Raw genomic sequence first — 17,606 nt, forward strand, 5'->3', positions numbered from 1 at the left:
ATTTTGAATCAATCATAAACTGGCAATGCTGCATTTGTCAGGGCAGGTGAACAGTGAGTCGTCATGGAGGAAAATGTGGGCGTGAATAATATTTTTGCAGAGCATTAGTTTAATTTTGTGATTATTTCTATCTTGAGTCTTGATTTAAATTGAGGCTGTGATCAAATACGAGTCTCAGGCTTGCAGCTGAGTGCTTCATGATTGTCGTTAGTGGTCAAAGGAGGGGAGTGCTGCTGCTAGAAATATGGTTGGGACCAATAACAAGCACTTTAGTATTATCTGTGTTCCTTTGTAGGAAATTAGAAGCCAGAGAGTTTTTAATGGCTGTAAGGCAGTTTTGCAGATAATCCCGGTCGTAGCAATCGTCAGGGCTAAATGAAAAATAAACATGGGAGTCATCGGGGTGAAGCACAACAGCACACCGCATAAAAAACAAAACACATAGCTTTGGAAAAAGGTTTTAATAAGTTTTTACAAAATATACAAGTTCAATGACACTCCTTCCCCTTCCACAAACATGGCTTATCCCGTTATACAGTTTATGTACAGAGTTGTAAAAAGGCTCAATAAAATAAACAGTCCTGCCAAACAAACTGTGGTGGTCATCTACATGGGGTCCATACAAAAAACGGTGGCCAAATATTGATAAAACGATCAACTCAAGACATTTGGCACATTTACAGTCGTGGCTACAAAAACCAGAAAAAGGACATTCAAACCCCTCTGTGTGAATGGCCTGCCATGTAAGGGCTTTTAAATGTCTCCGTCGTGAACACAGTAAGTCCAATGATCATAAAAGAGAAGTTAAGCTGGGGAGGATAACCTTATGGTAATGCTTGGAGTGGGTTTAAAAACACTGTCTGGGCGGCGTGTGACCCAGGCTGGATGTTACGTGCTGTTCATCATCTTCCGTTTCTTCAGCCGTTCCCGCCAGTCTTCGGGAAGCGCCTCGAAGTTGGCATTCTTTGAAGCTTTTCCTCTGCAGAAATAAAAACAGAACACCTGATAAAATATCAGCAGAAACTGTGGGGGGGAAAAAACACAGCACAGCTCATTTCAAACAAACTTGACTGGAAACTACAGAAACATACGTCACGAGCTGCTGCTGCTTCCACTCCTCGATACACTTCTTGTTGATCTGCTCTCGGTCTTCGTCACTGGAGCTGCTCTTTTCCTCCTCATCCAGCTCCTTCTGGATGCTCTGCCACTTCTTCACCAGGGAAGGCATTTTGGTCTTACTCTTCTTTGACTATAGAGTGTTTAAAAAGGAACATTTGACAATTAAAAAATACGTCCAATACTCCTTTGAAACTGCATGTATATCACTGACTCCAATACTAACCTTGTCTTTTTTTGCTTTCTTGGTCTTGTCTATGGGCAAAGCTTTGGCTGAAGGAGGTTCAAAGGGTGGCTGGGATGGTGGCAGCGGTGGTTGAGGAGGCAGGGCCGGGACAGGTGGGGCGGGAGGTTCGCAGGGGACCAAAGGGGCAGCGACAGCCGGCACACCCCAGTAGGCAGCTGCTGACATCAGAGGGGCTGTAGGGAAAAAGAAACCTTATTGTTAACTAGGGAAATCATCAGAATGTAGATAAATATCTGCAGCGTTTATGTATGAAAATGTGATGCCATATTGTTAGATACACACAAATCACTGCATCATTCTTGTCACTTATTCACAGTTTAGGTTAAAAAGATACCATGATCCAGCAATGACATTAACCCTAATAACATGTACAGCACAGGTTGTGTAGTGAAGTTTTCTTACCTGCACTGGCCGGTGCCTGGGTGTAGAGAATGGGACTGCTGCCAATAGTAATGGCTTTATTCAGCTGACCAGCTTTCCGTTTTTGACCCTTCCCCAATGGGCCCGACAACTCAACAATCTGTGTGAATGACAAGAAATGCAACCAACGTTAAAGCTGCTCTACTCCTTCGTTCTGCGTTTACAGCATTGTCAGGTACTGTGTTAAAAGTTTAGAACAACTGAATCACTCCCACACCTTTGTGCTGGCGATGCCAGGAGGCAAAGGAGGCCTCCCGCTGCCGTCGTCCTCAGTTCCAGGAGCTGGAGGTTCCTCGTCGTTATCATCGTCCATCTCCATTTCCACCTCCATGATCTCTCCGTCGCTGTCAGGAGGTGGAGGAGGAGGAGGAGGTGAGTCTGGGGGGAGAGGTGGAGGTGGGGGGCAGCTGGAAGGTGGAGGAGGGCTGTCAGGAAGCGGAGGTTGCGATGGGGACCACAAGGATGATGCGCTGGGTTGAGGTGGTGGTGGTGGCGCAACATAAGTAGAAGATCCTGTTAAAAACAAAAAAAAAACAGGGTTTTAGTTAAGAAGCAATTTCGTCACATTAGTATTGACTTAATAAAGCATAACCACACTTCAAGGAACAATGACACACTTTTTTAGATCCAGTTTAATATCTAAGGTGCAGCAGCACTAGTAAAGACTGACCTGTGAACCCACCAGCAGATGTAGGTGGTGGTTTGGGATCCCCTTGGCTTGAAGTCTGTGTCTGGGTACCTTGGCTGCCTTTCAGGTCCTCCTCCTTGTCATCCTCTGTTGGGAAATCCCACTGGGAGGCACCGGTCCGGTCCTTCACATAGAAATACCGCCTGTGTTCTCTAAAGAGTGGGACAACAGAGATAGAAGGCAAGAGTCTCAACCACTGGCCTTTAAACTTGCTGAGTGGCATGATACCCTGGGACTGTGGGGCAAGGGAGTGGACATAGTGGCCACGTTAGGGGGGCAGGAATGTTGGTGAGGACAGCGATTTTAGCCGTCCTGAACAAGGGCCCAATTGGAGTGTGGTTATGGATGTGGATAGGGAACCCACCTTGCTCTCAAGAATAACAAAAGCAAAACAAATCATCTCTAGGTCCTGAAAGTAGCATTCAGCAGCTCACACCATGGTTGTCACATTTGTTCTGTTCTAGACAACCATTCCCTCCCAGACACAGGAAGACGCCAGGGAGGAAGCACCATCAACATCATCATCATCATCATTAACAACCATAGGTCAGAAAATAACAAGCACACAGTCAACTCGTTTTACATCAGAAAGAAGAAATTAAAAAACAGGAAGACATATGAAATAGAGTTGGTCTGACCTGCTGGATTCCCGTCATTGCTCCATCTTCACCTTTTATTTGATGCGTGACACTCGTCGCTTCCAGGGCATCACTCTGTCTGCATTGCATTCTGGGGGGTTGCAGTCCTGTAAAGTGCAAAGCTCTCCCGCGCAACCAACCTTCCTACCATACACCCCCTCCCAAATTTTCCACTGACTGGACCCATAACGAGTCTACAAATGCCCTCACAACAAAGGGCGTAAGAGTCTGTTACAGGGACAGGGAGTCCTCTCTGTGGCAGGTATATTTAACAGGAAGCAGGCTGGCCCAGAGTGGATGCTCCCTTGTCAGTACGTGCAAGGACTGCATCACAGAACCCTGAAGAGTCTGTTTCTGGAAAGTATTCTGATCCACTCGGACTGGTTAAGCTTCACCCCAAGTTATGTAACAAAGTCTGCAACCTCGGCACTGAGGGGGGTGTAGTCACACGGTAAGATTTTTTGGGGGCGAGGGAGTTTAGAGATGTGAAAGGTAAGGAGCGCGTACCTGTCCCAGTGGCAGGACCAGCCTTTAGGGGTGGCGTTAAGTTCGTAATATTTTATGTGTTCGGCAGCTTCCTGCAGCCTGCGGCGAAGATAGACTCCATTCAGAGCACCCTCCCTCCAGTCAGCAATCCGTGTCTGGAAAGAAAAAAAAAAAAACAAAGAGCGAAAAGAGAAAAGGGGGGAGAGACAGAGAGAAGACAGAGACAAAAGACAAGAAAGTGGAAGTAAAGAGACAAAGACAGAAGACCCACAGAATAGATGAGTAACATGGACGAGTAATTACAGTGAATTTCTAGAATGACACCTTTGTGATGGATCATTATGAGGATTTTAAATATTAAGTACTACCACACGCCAGTGCAAAATTAAATGAAACAGAATTAAGTGTTAAATATTTTAGAAGTCGCACTGGGATAACTGTAACTGGAATCTAGGATAATATTGCTGGGAACTGTTGTCTTCTTACCTCAGTTTGTAGCAGAAGCAACTGAAAGTTTGAGATCGCCTTTTTGTTTATCCCCAGGAACTCCATCTTGCTGGTTAGGGTGTTGGCCAGTTCTCCAATCTGAAACTACATTTTTTTCAGAATTAAAACATGTCCTAAAGAGACTGTCATAGTTAAAATGATTAGTTATAGTGACATCGTTGTTACCTTGAGCTCAGGTGTTTCCACTTTGAGCTCGGGCGTCTCCCCCTCCTCTTTGGCAGGAGGTTGTGAAACCGTTTTGTCCTCAGAACTGTCCGTTTCCTTGTTCTCTCCGTCCTCAACACTTTCTGAGACTTTAGGAAGTGCTACAAGTCACAAGAGAAGAATTTAAGTATGCAGGAATTGAACAAATGGGATTTTTAATGCAGCTTTACCCTCTTCTCTCAAGCAGGTGAGCCTCCACTTGAATGAGTGTAAACATTTGAACTCACGTGTTTCTGTGTTTTCAGGTAGGTCGGAGCCTCTGCTGTTGGAGTCGGGGCTGGGAACGCAGGGGAAGGCGGTTTTCCATCGGTTCTTCTTCAGCAGGACACCACGTGAAGCATCTTGGCTGGTCTCAGAACAAGGACTGGAGCCCCCAGCGCTCACATCGCCCTCCTCCAGTGCGCGGAGCTCAGCCTAAGAGTCAGATGTTAGTCAGGTTAAAGCTAGAGCACTGAGACATAAAAATGTGTCACTGATTGCGAAAGTAGCTCATGCCAACTTGCACGCTGAATAGCAGTAAATCCCTACCTTTTTCCTCTCTAGAGCCAACTCCAGCTCCATTGTGTCCTCCTCTGTCTCCTCATCAGCTTCTGAGTTGTCTCCAGATTGCTTCTTGGTGCTCTGATCTTTCTGCACGGTGGGGGCCGAGTCTGAATCCCGCAGAGGTGTAGAAGGGGATCCAACAGGCCGAACACCCTCTCCGTCAGAATCCAAACTGTTCTCAGTCTCATCAACACCTTTAAGCAGTCTTTTTCTCCATTTTTCTTCTGCTTCTTTCACTTCAGAGGGGATCAGAGGGCCAAGGAGAGACGCAGCCACTCCTCGACGCTCCTCCTCTTCACTGGTGAGGCCGACGACGCTCTCGATAACCTCCTTTTAGACAAAAACAAGAGGAGGACATATTTAAAGTCTCAGTAGCAACTCCTCAACAACAGGTAAACAAGCTGACTCACATTTGTGCCAGAATTAAATGAAACTTACCTTCGCTTTGGTCTCTTTTGCTGATGCGGGGGCGGCGACTGCTGCTGCAGGAGCAGCGGGGGCAGCAGCAGCAGCGGTAGGGGCAACAGTCGGTGCAACAGCAGGGGTGGCAGCCGTTCCCTCTGTGTAATAACCTGCATGGGCTGTGCCATTGCCATTGACACTAGAGCTACAAAGAAAATACAAAACACAGCATTCACAGCTGAATTTCTATAGCAGAAACAAAATAAAGAAACTGAATTGTGAACTTCAGATCAAGCTGGTACAGTGATTTTATTAGGATTCCAGAGACAATCCTGCTATTTACAACCTTGGCATAATACTCAGAGCCTGTCAGTCAGTTTCTCCTACCTGTTGGAATAGTGTCCCAGGCTTTGCACCTGATCAGCTAAGTAGTGTGGCAGCTCCCAGGACACCTCATTGGTTGTTGTGTTCCAGTAGTAATAGCAGCCAGAGTTCTCATCCCATACTTCCTGCCAGTCTCCCATCTCTACACCAACTGGAATACAAGCACACGCATGAGATTTCTGTAATAAATCACAACATCAGGGCTCCAGACTGTGACCAAATAGTCCCATTTGCGACCTAGCATTGGTGCAAGTGCATGATGATCATGAAGCTGGATTAGTGTCGCTGGAACTGACACAGGAAGCTGCTGTGTTGACCAAAGTGGTGGAAAGTAGTAACTTCAGTGTACTTCTGCATTTACGCTTAAAACTGTGGTAATCTCATGAAAAGTGGAGCGCACCTGCATTCGCTGTCTTTACCGCTCATAGGAAAGGGCACATGCAAGAAAAAAAACCCAACACAGTGTCATTTTGGGCAGATCTGACGTTAGAACGCCCTCGCTGAATCTTTTTAAAGGCATTTTTGGCCGCACACGTGTCTGAGCACATTACAGAGCAGCTACCACAGCCTGCAATGTGGGCCGTTTAGGGCAAACTTTAGTGTCTATCGATAAGAAAATGTTCAACAAGTCACGTGTTTTGCCTGCGACAAGGGAGGTACGACCAAATGAGAAAATTGGTCGCACTGGTGAAAACGTTAGTCTGGAACCCTGCAACATATTTTAGTTTTATATTACACACAATATATTTCTTTGCCTCTTCTCAGTTCAATACCAAAGCTGTTTCTTTGGAAAGCAACTCATTAGTGGCGAGTCACTTCATATAATCCGACAGCTAGTACTAAAACATCTGCTGCCGTTGTTTGCTGTTGTTAAAGGAGGACGTGTACACTCGACCTTCAATACATAAAAAATCCATAGTTACCTCCAGCTAATGAGTACTGAGTATTGTACTCAAACTCTGTGCTCTGTTGGTTCTGTCCTTCACTGGCAGCCGGCTGCTGAGCACTAGCATCTGGTCTGGGTGGGGTGGCATTCGGAACGGAGGGGTGAGATGTTGCATCATCTGCACTTGGCTGAGTTGTGATGGCATCGATTTCCTTGGATGGGAAAAGAGACAACAAGAACTTATTATTCTTTTTGTCCAAAATTTGTTTTAAAGTCACAAAAATAAACCACAGCCTTTTAAGCTCTCGACTTCACATAAATGACGATGTATGAATGAAAAACCAGGCCTTCAAAAGTTGATCATAAATCAGAAAAACCAAAGCCTGAAGTCTCCTTTGAACTTGCATGCCATCCATAATTATCAGTGAGATACTAGACTCACAGGTCTAATTACACTCAACTGCAAATTTATGAATGGATTAAGACACTACAGGTAGATAAATGTTGTGAATGATTATCAGACATATAATTATTAACTTTACATCTAAAAAAAAACTGCATTAGCTTGTCACAAACATTGATTTAATTATGATACTCACCGCCATGAAATTGGCCAATGTGCTGTCGATATCAGCTGACTGGTTGTGTTGGGAATTTGCAGTTGCTCGATCTCCCGCATCCTCTTCATCACTGTCCTCATAGGCTCCAAGCAAGGACAGGCCCTCTGCACATGAAGAAGATAAAATAACGTTGATCTATAAAATTAAATTAACCTTTTCTTTTTTTGTCTCTACAGAAACTGAAAGAACCCACACACACACACACACACACCTGTAGCCTTTACTGCTGGTGCCTTCATGTTTGTGCGTCTCACAAATCTGTGTCCGTCTCCATCTTGTTCATCTGCAAAAACATCAACAAAGAGTTTAAAGTCAAGCTCCAACAATTTCACAAGCAAACTAGCCGGGAACACTAAACACACACAGTCACCTACTAGCTTATCAATAATGTTATGAAGCAGCCTCACACTCTCTGACAATAGTATTGTTAGGCCTGGGCATCCAAGGCTACAGCCCCACATGTTGTATGAATAGCCCCACACCTACTCATCTCTTATTCCAATCATGCATTAAAGATCTTGAAAATATTAAACAATCATTGATCGAAAGAGGAAGCGTCACAAAAAAGGTAATGTGCAACAGGTTTTTATCTGGACACAATCTGAACATCCGGCTTTCTCCACCTTTCAGCAGTAACACTGGTCCATAAACATCACAAAAAAAAACATTTAGCAGTCAAAGGTTCACACATAAAACATCTTTAATGTACAATGAGCTTTGCCTCATTTACTTTGATCTGCAATCGATCACCAACAGCGTAAAAATAAAATCTAAAAGCAATTAAGAGAGAGTTTGTAAAAAGTCAGATTAATTGAAAGTCACCAATAATTCATTGAGGCTAATCCAAGGTTTGACAACACATTAAGAAGACTTTCAGTTTCATTTGTTGCTTCCAGCTGTTTGTAGGAATCTTTCCCCTGAGTTCATGAGATTAAACAGCAGCAGGATCCATTTGCAACAGTCAGCTTTAGTATTATTAATATGAGTTATTTATTTACAGTGGTGGCTTATGGGAAGAGCATCTGCATCTCTGCTGCTCGACTATTCACGGTGTGCTGGGGCGCAGGGATCAAGGCGAAGGACGCCAACAGACTGAACAAACTCATCAGGACAGCCCAGTCTGCTGCTGGCTGTCAGTTGGTCACCCTGGAGGAGGTGGTGGAGCAGAGGATGCTGACCAACCTCCTGGTCATCATGGACAACACCTCACACCCCCTCCATCAAACTGTGGACAATCTGAGGAGCAGCTTCAGCAACAGACTGATACGACCCCGCTGCTCCGAGGAACGTTACAGGAGCTCCTTCCTCCCGACAGCAATAAGACTCTTTAATGCTTCAATCCAAGCAGTGTATTATTATATCATATAATAGCACGTTATCATTTGCACATTTCTGTATCTGTACATCTCATATATTTTTGTACATTTTGTGGAATTTCTTCTATATTATATTTTTACCTTATTTTACCTTCATAGTATACCCTACCCTAATCTTCTGTGTTGCCTTTTTGCTTTGTTTGCCCCCTTTGTTGATCAACTAAACTACTACTAAACAACAGTAAAAATCTAAATAACTATAATAATCTTTAGGAGGTGCAAATGTCACTCCAGTTGGAAGGTAAAACTGGAAACCCTGGAATAATTCTGTGGTTCTGAAACGTTTTTTTGTCACAGGGCAGATCATTTATGTACTTTTGAGAAACAACTTTCACATATAACTGCAGCAATAAATCGTTGTAAATAATACCAAGGTACTACTAATACCAAACTATGCTGCCTTCACTCACTGTAAACAACGTGAAACACGGGATGAGCACAGAAACTAAGTGAACCGGCCTTACTTTGCCTACATCAGTGTCTCACGGTTGCTTTCATTTTACCCTGAAATAACCGCAAAATTGGGCAATTCTCGGGTTAAAATCTTAAGTTTTCTGGACTTGGCTAACCCCCCAAATGTTCCCAAATCCTATCAACGCTTCTGCTCATGGATAAAGCCAGTAAAAGTGTTTTGTAGGTTAATTACATTTAGGCTGGCACCTTCTAAGCCGGTTTTGGCAGGCCAACCGATGAATGCTCACCAAAACTGTTAATTTGCTAACCGCTAGCTTAGCGCGCTAGCCTGTGGTCGAGACCTTAAAAGCACCAATAGAGATTTCGTAAACTGTTGATGTCTCTTGAATATTTCTTGGCGACAGAATATATTTGCAGTAGATGTTAATTAACTCGACAGCTAGATAAATGCCGCTTTGTTTGTTTGTTTTTAAACCAGTTGGGCCCATTCTTCACACCTCGAGCATTTAGCATTAAGCTAGCTCGAAGCTAACATGCTACAGAGGTAACGTGTTTTAAAAATACCATCAGATCCCGAAGCCGCTTCTTCTCTCTCTCCTGCATTCCCGCCGCGACTACCGGGAGGAGACAGCTGTAGGATCGTCCTCCGACCGACCGTTCCTCCCGTGATGCGACTTTTCTTCCCCATCTCTGCCTCTCTGTCTGTCTGCGAGTCCGTCTGTTTGGCCTGCTCTGCTGTCTGGCGTCGTTCAGGAAGCGCTGCTGCTCCGAGCTGGCACAAAGGAGGGTTTGATCTTCCGGGTTGCGGGGTCATGTTTTGTCTGCAGCTATATTTGACTGTTAGCTGAGTTGCTAACGAGCTTAACCGGCTTCCGACCAAGTCCGGAGAGAACACATTGTACAACCTGTACAACTTCGGGATATTTTAATGTTTTATCGAGTAGCTTCTACCTAGCTAGCCGACCAAGCTAGCTTAATTAGCTAACACTCGGACTCCGAGTGTGAAGCTGGTTGAACAGACTTAATATGGGAAGCGAAGATAAACGATTATACAGTTTTGGAGAGGAGCCACCCACTGATGTATGAACAGACGGAGCCGCCTCAGAGGCAGCAGTCCACGACTGGACAAGCCAGGAGCAGAAGAAGGTCCGGACCAGATACGATGGGGGGAGCGATGGCACCAGTCCTGCACTGGCTGCACGATGTGGCGGCTGTGACTCTCCTCAAAGCCCGGCGGACTTTATTTCAGGCTGCCGTCCTTCTCTGCGTCCTAGTGCTGCTGCTCTGGGTGTCCATCTTTCTCTACGGGAGCTTCTACTACTCCTACATGCCCACTGTGAGCTTCTCCACCCCTGTGCACTTCTACTACACCTCTGATTGTGACGCCTCAGAGTCAGCGCTCTGCTCCTTCCCCACAGCCAACATCTCCTTCATGAAGAACGAGAGAGATCAGGTGATGGCTAATGGTCAGCCCTACAGAGTGTCCCTGGAGTTGGAGATGCCAGAGTCTCCAGTGAACGAGCATCTGGGTATGTTCATGGTCAAGATGTCTTGTTACACTAAGGGGGGGAAGACTGTGTCATCAGCGGGCCGGTCCACGATGCTGCACTACCGCTCCAACCTTCTGCAGACCCTGAACACACTCCTGTTCTCTCCTGTCCTTCTGACTGGGATGACGGAGCAGAAGCAGCTCATAGAAGTGGAGCTCTTCTCAGACTACAAGACGAATGCTTATCAGCCTACTGTGGGTGCAGTCATTGAGATCCAGTCCAAACGGGTGCAGATCTACTCATCCCAGCTCCGTATCCACGCTTACTTCACTGGTATACGTTATGTTCTGTACAACTTCCCCCTGACATCTGCAGTGATCGGCGTGGCCACCAACTTTGCCTTCCTCAGTGTCATCGTGCTGTTCAGCTACCTGCAGTTTGTGTGGGGCGGGCTGTGGCCTCCAGACCAAGTGAGAGTCAGAGTTATGATGGGAGACAACACCCGCATCCAGCAGAGGAAGGAGGAGGCCCGAAAGCGCATGGAGAAGGAAAACTCGCAGAAGGAACTTAACGCTCCTAAAGTGATCGGAGCTGTGAGTGAGGCATCTGATTTCAGTGGAAACGACACTGCGGCGGAGCAGCCATCAAAGAGCCCCTCTGTCATCGCTGATGCCCCCGAGCCTGATGTGGCAGATAGTAAAAACGACGAGTCCCATGACTCCGAGGGGCCCGAGGTGAACAACAGTTCAGAGGCGTTGAACGGATCCCTGCCACCTCAACCGGGCGAGACGGCACTTCGGCAGAGACCCGGACCCTGGATGAGCCTGTGAAAGATGCCGCACAGTCCTGTATGCTCATCTGCCTCCTAACGTCTCGTCCCCCCTTCAGCAGCTTGAATGTGATTTGGCAGATGTTGATAGATTAAAGCAAACCTATTGTTTCAGTCGGACTAAACTCACATGCATGAGAATATGTTACCTGTGTTGTTTAGTTGGCGCTCTGTAGCTTATTGTCTTGATAACAGTTTACCTCGTTGTGACTTTGACCTCTGCTCATGTCTTTCTTCTGAACGCAGCGCTGTTACAGCTGTCATGTTTGTGCCATTTGAGTTTTGGAGGTGCTGCATTCCAGTTCTGGCTTGTCCAACAGTATTGTCTCTCACGAGGTGTTTGCAATAATTTAACACGCCCTCTTAAGTTAGTTGAACCTGCTTGTGTTTTGCTGTAGTGATTTCCGTGAGGTGCTACTTCCTCACATCGCCGCCAACACTCATTAAACGAGGCGACATTCCCGTAAAAACAAACACAAACAGTGACTCTCTGGATTGGAACGCCAATAAATTAAAACCCCCTTTTTGAATCTGGATGCCCTGCAGTTGAAATTAAGTTGTAGCTTCTCGTGATGCCTTTTTCTCAGAGGTTCTTTCAGAGCAATTAGATGAGGAACATTTGTCCCAAAAGAGTCTTTGTTTTTTAAAAATGTCAAAGTGCATTCATTCCAGGCAGACAGATTAAAGCGGTTTATTGCATTTCTTGTTTTTCATGCTACATAGATGTTCTGTCTTAGTGCAACGTGTGACTTACCGCTGTGGCACATTTCGTTCACGCTTCAGCGATTTTCCACAGTTCATTCCACGAGGCTCTTACTGTGCAGTTTGCACTTCTGCACTTTGAGGTTGTAAAAGTGGTATTTATTTTCTTCTTGTTACAACGAAGCACCAACGCATTTTAGATGGGTCTTTTAAGTAATATGTGTTTATTAACAAGTGTGAAACGTGTCTGTATTAAACATTAATGAGCATACAGTGTAGGAAGGATGAGTAAAGTTACTGTTTTTGAAGTAAATGCCCCTTTGTGAAGCAGTTGAATCGAAGGTGATGCAGGTTTGTTCACGCCTCCACGTGTTTATCCTCCACTTCAGGGGAGCTTTGGGTTCAAGAAAGTTTGTGTAAAGAACGCTGCAAGTGGTTTATGCAGGGAGGGGATGGTACCAAAGATATTGTTTAATATGATGCGCTGATAATCTGTCATCTTCTGAAGATGTATGGAAGTATTATGTTTGCATCGAACAAAATAAATAAACGCAGAGCTGTGTGCTTCTCTTCCTTTGCTTTCCTCCTGCCACATAATGACGCCACCATAAAGAAATCAGATGATCTCGTGGCTTTAAAGTTCACAGAAAAGTCCAACAATCACCGAGTGTGTGCGTACCATGTGACATTTAGACGCCCAAATAAGAGAACTGTTATGTAAAAACTTATCGTCAGACACATTAAAGATATTCCTTGAAGTGTTTTGACGTCAGAAACACATGATGCAGAATGAAAAGAAGAAATGAACCCATTTTTGTATGCAGGGAGTGAGTGATACAATTTGCAAACCGAAACCAAATTTATGATATTAACTGATGTATGAAGATTGTGACAGCCACATAATGACATTGAGCTTCTGTTAAGCATGAAATTTGCTCATATGTTGGGATGATTAGTGTGCACAGTGTAGGCGTGTCTGTCTTGTCGTTCAACACAGATCAAACTGTACGCCAAAGACTACATCTTCAGAAGAGGCCTCGCTTTGTTGTGACGCCAAGTACACTGTAGCTTTATGGATTTAGATGCATTACGAGGCAACATAACAGAAGTTGTCGGAGGTGATCTCTGAATTACAATATATTTGAATAATAAAACTGAAAAATGTTTATATGTTGGCTGAACATCTGGAATTACTGAAAGGGTTCCTGCATTTTACAGGAAACTCAATGAAAGCTGGAAATACAGAAGTTTGGTGTTTGAAATAATCACATTTACAGAAGTAGAGCTGGTGTGAAGCCCCTTTTTCATTTGTTTTCTTCCATCTTGTTAAAAAGGATTCAAAACGCTCCAAATCATTTGTTGTGAAATTGCATTTAACCTTGTTTGCAGAGCGTTCTCCTCGTGCACCGGGGAATTGCAAAGCTGCATTTATGATCTCTTTCAAACCAGAACCTCGTGGTGATGATATTAGGGGCCCATTAGCAGTCTTTATTTAAAGCCACAGCCCCAATCTATCAGATGAATTATGCATCGGTCGGATAAGGAGTGCACTAATTGACTTAAACCATCCATCAATTGTATTAAAAACCCAACTGTTTTTAGCCCCAGCAGGTACTGATATTATCTCAGACTCTCCTGGAGCAAGAGCCCTTCTCTTTTTCTGATTCTCTGCACGATAAAGTAAGAACTCACACTTAGATGATGGGACAGCAACAACTGCACTGTCAATTTATTAGAAAAGTATGAATACGTTGCGTATTCCTGTCCTGCAAATACACAATTTTATTTATCAAGAAGAAGTACAAACTTGCCAATGCACAGAAATTGTAAAATTGCCCAGATATATATCTTGCATCACTGCTGAAATAGTTCAAATCTGATGTTCCCAACTTATACTGTTGGTCTTTTTGCAACCAATCATTTGAAGGGATACAAAGTTTTACAAATTAAAGTAGGACTGACTTTATCGTGTCAGCAACCAAACACAGGACAGATTTTCACTTCAGGACTCTAATTTCCTCTTTAAGGCAGGCTGCATTTTAGGAGTACTCATTACTTTGTGGTTCTTGGCTTTTCCATATATGGCCCAAATGCCATTGGTCTGATGTACATCACGCCGCTCTGCTCTAAGTGCTCCAGGACACCACTCCATTGGGAGGCCTGCCAGTCAAGCCTCACCACAGCCACGGGTCACTTTGTTCCTTGACCTCACATGTTTTGTTGCTCTTCAGGATGAACTTCCACGACCTCAGCTGTAGTCTCACTCGCTGCCTTCGATCCGTCGTCTTCCAGCTCATCATCCATGCTGTCTGCCCAGCGGCCGACTCTTCTGACTCCCTCCCCCACCACCGGGGCGTTGACGCAGGGGTTGTGGTCATAGATGACGAGTTTCAACCCTTGCAAGTGAGTAAGTCCTGGGAAGTAGCGTATTTTGTTGCGATCCACATCAATTACAGCCAGAAAGTGCATATCTAGCAACACTGGTGGGAACTCCGTCAGCTGGTTCCCAGCAAGCCAGACACTTCGTAGCTCTTCCAACTGCCCAAATTCTTGGGGTATACTCCGTATCTGGTTATAGCCAAGGTGTAGGGTCTTTAGATTTGAGAGCTCACAAACCACCTTGGGGAAAACAGTAAAGCAATTAGTCTCCAGCCACAGAGTACTAAGTTCCTTGAGCTGTCTCAGTTCTCTGGGGAGGCGATAGAGCCTGTTGTTACCCAGGTAGAGGATGGTGAGCTGAGGCAATCTGCAAACAGCTGCGGGGAGCTCCTCAAAGCAGTTAAAGTCGAGGGCCAGGAGCTGCAGCTTCTTCAGGCCTTGCAGTTCAGCCGGCAAGCTGCTGAGGTTGTTGTCGCTCAGGTAAAGCTTCACCAGCTCATCGAAGACACAGGCGGCGACGGGCAGCCGACGCAACTGCCGACTGCTCAGGTCCAGCGTCCGGTCCAGTGGCATCTCCTTCAGGTCCCCCACTAAGAAGCGTTGACAGCGCTCGGAGGGAATGAAGGCGATGACACCGCGCATGGCATTACCCATCTTCCTCAGTGTCTTTAGTTCACCACTGGTTCTCCGCATCAATTTAGTGCCAGACAATAGTTGCACTCAAGCAGGCTTCAAGCAAATTTCATGATGTTCCATTACTGCTCCTCCACCACCACCACCACCACCACCACCCCTCTGGAGTTATTGATCTGCATGACATATAAAAACAAGCAATGTAAGACATCCTGACAATGTGGAAAAAAGTACAGCAATCACATGATTATGATGCTGAATTACATCCCTTTTTATGACAAAGGCCATGCTGTTGACTGAGAATAATCCTCACAAGTGTTAGAAAGAAAACAATAAGTGTCGACATGAACAAACGAAGAATTCAAAACACCTACTGTCCAGTTTCTTCCAGCTGGTGTCCACGAATCTCAACATCTCCTACAGTAAGCCATTTGTTTATCCAGCCTAATGAGCTGAAAACGTATTGTATTCCCCGGGCAGATATTCCCCAGTGCAGTCCTCTCACTATCTCTCAGTGGCTCCGAGCTCTGCCCTGACTTTCATGGCTATAGCAACCACTGACTCTCTCCTCCCCATTTGTGCCTTTCCCCCCTTCTTCTCTGAGATGACAGGAGAGAGAGAGAGAGAGAGAGAGAGAGAGAGGGAGGGGCAGGGTGCCATGGATAAGCAGAAGAAGTGCTCTGTGATGAAAGAGCAGCGAAGGTCATTTACATTCTGTCCTAATCGGCCCGGATGCAGCGCTAGGTCGGTGCCACTGGGCCCGACAAGTGTGGGATCATTTCAAGAGTTTGTCTCAGACACACCAGAGAGCTTGTAGTTGTAACAAATCACAGGGTGTTTTGAAATGTTTCTTGAAGGAAGGGAAATGAAAGTACACGTTCTTTAAAAAGAATCAGAGGTGTTCTTAAGTCTGGTGAGTTTTCTGTGGCTTTGCTGATCTGGGTTTTGTCAGTGCCACCCTGAACATGCCTGCTTGGACATCTGCTGGGGAGGTAATCTAAAAATCTCCCAAAGCCAGATGATCATGATAGAGTTTTTCCACATAATTCTAAGGGGGATGTAATTTCCTATTGGCCCTCTGTGGAGAGTCCAGAACAGTAAGTAAGCTGCGTGTCATCATGCATGTCATCCCCGCCCGCCTGAGGTGTGATTCTCCCCCGATATCTCGCATACCTTCATTAGAGCTATTTTCCAACCAGATAAAATGCAATGGGATTTCATTTTTATTATCAGGAAGGCCAAAGGTTGACCCCCATCTGCTTTCACTCACCGACACTCTGTTTTTAGCACTTCTCCACATCCACTTACTGCCGGGGGGCCTCGGACAGGCAACGACTCAGACCGAGCAACCAAAAGCAGCGCGTGACAGCAATAACCAGGCCTGCTTAATGGAGGCATCAGTCATGTTTTTACCAACACCTACTTTTCTTTCTATGACAAGTATAAATATCTACTGTACAGAAAAAAGTCTATTTTCCCACATGGTCAAAGTTTCTAAAGTTTTCAGTTACATCTAATGGCCTTCCTCAGCAGATGGAGTTGCTCAGTTGGAGACGGTTTATTATTAAACCGTTTGAATCGACGTAAATCTAGTAAATTATTTCTGTGACAACTGAGCAGCTCCATCTGCTGAGGAAGGTCGCTAGATGTGGTTGAAAGCTTCAGAAACAAGAACGCTGAACACCAATATAAATGTCTGACTTGGACAAGAGTTTTCATTTCTGTTCTTATGGCCAGAAAGGCTTCAGTTTAGCCAGATGTGCACAGAAAGATATGGAGCTGTTTAACTGATGACAAATTCTCAAGAGCTGAGTTCATCCACACCCCAGCGAGGTATGGCTTCATAAAACAATGATCAGATACCGTGACCGCTACACAGGCACTCCTTGGGCCAGCAATTATGAAAGGACTCTTTAAAACGCAGGTTTATTCAGATGACACGATGCCTCAGACGACAGATTAAAGATGAAAACAGGCTGTCGGCATTCTGGAGGCTGACATGTCAGTTAGGGCTGTGGCCAGTTGACAACCGAATGTCCACACCTCCACCATTTATCATCCAGCAGAACGTTTTAGGCAGCGCTGGGTGGACATGCCTGACAACACGATCCTGCCCCCCCAACATGTCCACCAACTTTATGAAGTCCTTCACAAAAAGTGGGACAACGTTTGACAACCTCATTAACTCAGATCTGTGACTGAGCGCTGAAAAAGGGACAGAATTTATTAAAATATTACATGCTGTGTTCATGCTTTGGAACTTGTGTGAAGCTGCTGTTTCCAATTTCAGTAATCCGATTACATTTATTTCAGTTGCAAATAATAGATATATCCAAATTAACCAAGAACGAGCTGCTGGGCCTCTGCGTGCTCATTTAGCATCCGATTTGATTAAACAGACGTAGGCTAAATGTTGAACGTTGTCTAACTACATTTTAAAACAAGGCCCCACTTCAAGACAGGGAATTACAGAGCTTTTTTTTATTATTATTATTATTATTTTCCTGGTATTTATTCATTACATTACATTTATTCTCACCATCCTACCCTGTGCAGTATGGAACAGATTTTTTATTCTTTGTAATTTTGTGACTTTATTCGTGCAGCACCAGTTGTTTTCATAATGCAGGACATCTAATGCT

At 44.9% G+C, this 17,606-nt stretch overlaps 3 protein-coding genes across 4 annotated transcripts; 1 reads left to right on the forward strand and 2 right to left on the reverse strand.

Moving 5' to 3' along the window:
- Nucleotides 1-443: 443 nt before the first annotated feature.
- fnbp4 (formin binding protein 4) lies at nt 444-9,647 on the reverse strand. Of its 2 annotated transcripts, none has more exons than XM_008287109.1 (17): nt 9,496-9,647; nt 7,353-7,424; nt 7,121-7,245; nt 6,559-6,733; nt 5,639-5,786; nt 5,288-5,456; nt 4,835-5,179; nt 4,534-4,720; nt 4,268-4,407; nt 4,082-4,186; nt 3,617-3,750; nt 2,466-2,623; nt 2,001-2,296; nt 1,766-1,883; nt 1,343-1,536; nt 1,092-1,249; nt 444-979 (listed from the first exon to the last, which is right to left on the reverse strand). In XM_008287109.1, the coding sequence occupies exons 1-17, from the start codon at nt 9,617-9,619 to the stop codon at nt 889-891; spliced, it is 2,739 nt and encodes a 912-aa protein (XP_008285331.1). In that variant the 5' UTR covers nt 9,620-9,647; the 3' UTR covers nt 444-888. The 2 variants fall into 2 exon arrangements, with proteins under 2 accessions (XP_008285331.1, XP_008285330.1); XM_008287108.1 differs by having other exon boundaries at nt 2,454-2,623.
- A 45-nt stretch (nt 9,648-9,692) lies between these two features.
- Nucleotides 9,693-12,522, forward strand: LOC103361106 (seipin-like). The gene has a single exon (XM_008287111.1). It carries the CDS (start codon nt 10,010-10,012, stop codon nt 11,249-11,251), a length of 1,242 nt encoding a protein of 413 aa, XP_008285333.1. The 5' UTR covers nt 9,693-10,009; the 3' UTR covers nt 11,252-12,522.
- Nucleotides 12,523-14,160: 1,638 nt separating this feature from the next.
- On the reverse strand, nt 14,161-14,985 carry lrrc10 (leucine rich repeat containing 10). Its single transcript, XM_008287112.1, has one exon. The coding sequence runs from the start codon at nt 14,983-14,985 to the stop codon at nt 14,161-14,163; it is 825 nt and encodes a 274-aa protein (XP_008285334.1).
- Between the last annotated feature and the right edge of the window lie 2,621 nt (nt 14,986-17,606).

The sequence above is a fragment of the Stegastes partitus genome, unplaced genomic scaffold (assembly GCF_000690725.1).
Source record: "Stegastes partitus isolate 25-593 unplaced genomic scaffold, Stegastes_partitus-1.0.2 Scaffold487, whole genome shotgun sequence".
In the NCBI taxonomy this organism is placed as follows: Eukaryota; Metazoa; Chordata; class Actinopteri; family Pomacentridae; genus Stegastes; species Stegastes partitus.